The sequence below is a fragment of the Protobothrops mucrosquamatus genome, unplaced genomic scaffold, assembly GCF_001527695.2.
Source record: "Protobothrops mucrosquamatus isolate PMUCROS unplaced genomic scaffold, P.Mucros_1.0 scaffold40850, whole genome shotgun sequence".
In the NCBI taxonomy this organism is placed as follows: Eukaryota; Metazoa; Chordata; class Lepidosauria; order Squamata; family Viperidae; genus Protobothrops; species Protobothrops mucrosquamatus.
The window spans coordinates 1-1,254 of NW_015426582.1; the positions used below are offsets into that span (position 1 = coordinate 1).

General features: G+C 47.9%; 1 gene segment (V, D, J or C); it reads left to right on the forward strand.

Moving 5' to 3' along the window:
* Nucleotides 1-95: 95 nt before the first annotated feature.
* Nucleotides 96-415, forward strand: LOC114923883 (the record flags this gene model as incomplete). The annotated part of the segment is given in 1 exon segment: nucleotides 96-415. A coding segment is annotated over 1 exon segment (320 nt), but the record flags the coding sequence as incomplete, so codon positions are not given.
* Between the last annotated feature and the right edge of the window lie 839 nt (nucleotides 416-1,254).

Below are 1,254 nucleotides of genomic sequence, written 5' to 3' on the forward strand. Positions count from 1 at the left end.
AATATAAAATCCAATTTTATCCATTGAAAGGATGCTTCTGGATTTTGGGAGGTCCAAGTCTTCATTATTTCCTCTTTTTCCTCCACTTTGTAAAGGCGTCACTTCACAGCCCACCTTGACTCAGCCCGTCTCCCAGTCTGGATCTCTAGCAGGAACAGTTAAAATCACCTGTGCCATCAGCAGCAATCCAAACTATATTAACTGGCTTCAGCAGAAATCTGGAGAAGCCCCTCGCTTTGTGCACTGTGATGGCTGCAGCAGCAGGGGACCAGGGATCCCAGACCGATTCACGGGAACCCGATCAGGCAACAACGGCTACTTAACCATCACCAACCTTCAGCCTGAAGACGAGGCCGATTATTTCTGTTGCATGTGGTATAGCAGTGGTAGCGTGTTCCACAGTGAGACAATCTAATGGGGAACTGAGACAAAAACCTTCTTCCTTCGCAGAGCAGGGAGACGTTCAAAGGTTGTGTTGGCCCCTCTCTGGTCTACTGAACGTGCATGACAGGCCATCTCTTTCAGGAAGAGATTCAGCCAAGGATCCATTTTGCAGAGTCCATAATCAGTTTGATATGCAGGAAGACAAGACAAAACAGCCCACCATTTTTTTTTGTCTCAGCATTAAAACGATAACTGTAAACACATAGTGATGTATGCCTACCTCTTTCATACCTCTCACTTTTTTTTTTAGTAAGCCATTGATTTCATTCTCTACCTTGGCATTCTTCAGTTGAACAATTATGCTTAGCCTGTGAGCAAAATAAAACAATTGGGAGAAGTCTATTGTTTAATCAAGAAGCTCCAAGATGAATTTTCATCATTTCAAGTCTTAGGAAGATCCCCCTGATCCTTCCCTTCCCTTTCCCTTCCTCTCCTTTCCTTTCCCCTCTTTCCCTTCCCTTTTCTCTTCCCCTCCCCCTTTCCTTTCCTTTCCCTTTCCTTCCCTTCCCTCCCATAAATAAGCTGTACTTCTGCCATTTAAAGCACTATAGGCATAAGACAACCAAGACCTGGTTATCTCCGAGACCGCCTTCTGCCACAGATTACCTCTTATCGGCCGATACGCTCCCACAGAGAGGGTCTCCTCAGGGTGCCGTCAGTCAGACAGTGCCGGCTGGCGACCCCCAGGGGGAGGGCCTTCTCTGTTGGAGCCCCCTCCCTATGGAACGAATTACCCCCAGAGATCCGGGTCATTCCGGATCTCCCCTCCTTCCGCCGCGCCCTCAAGACATGGCTATTCCAGCTAGCGGG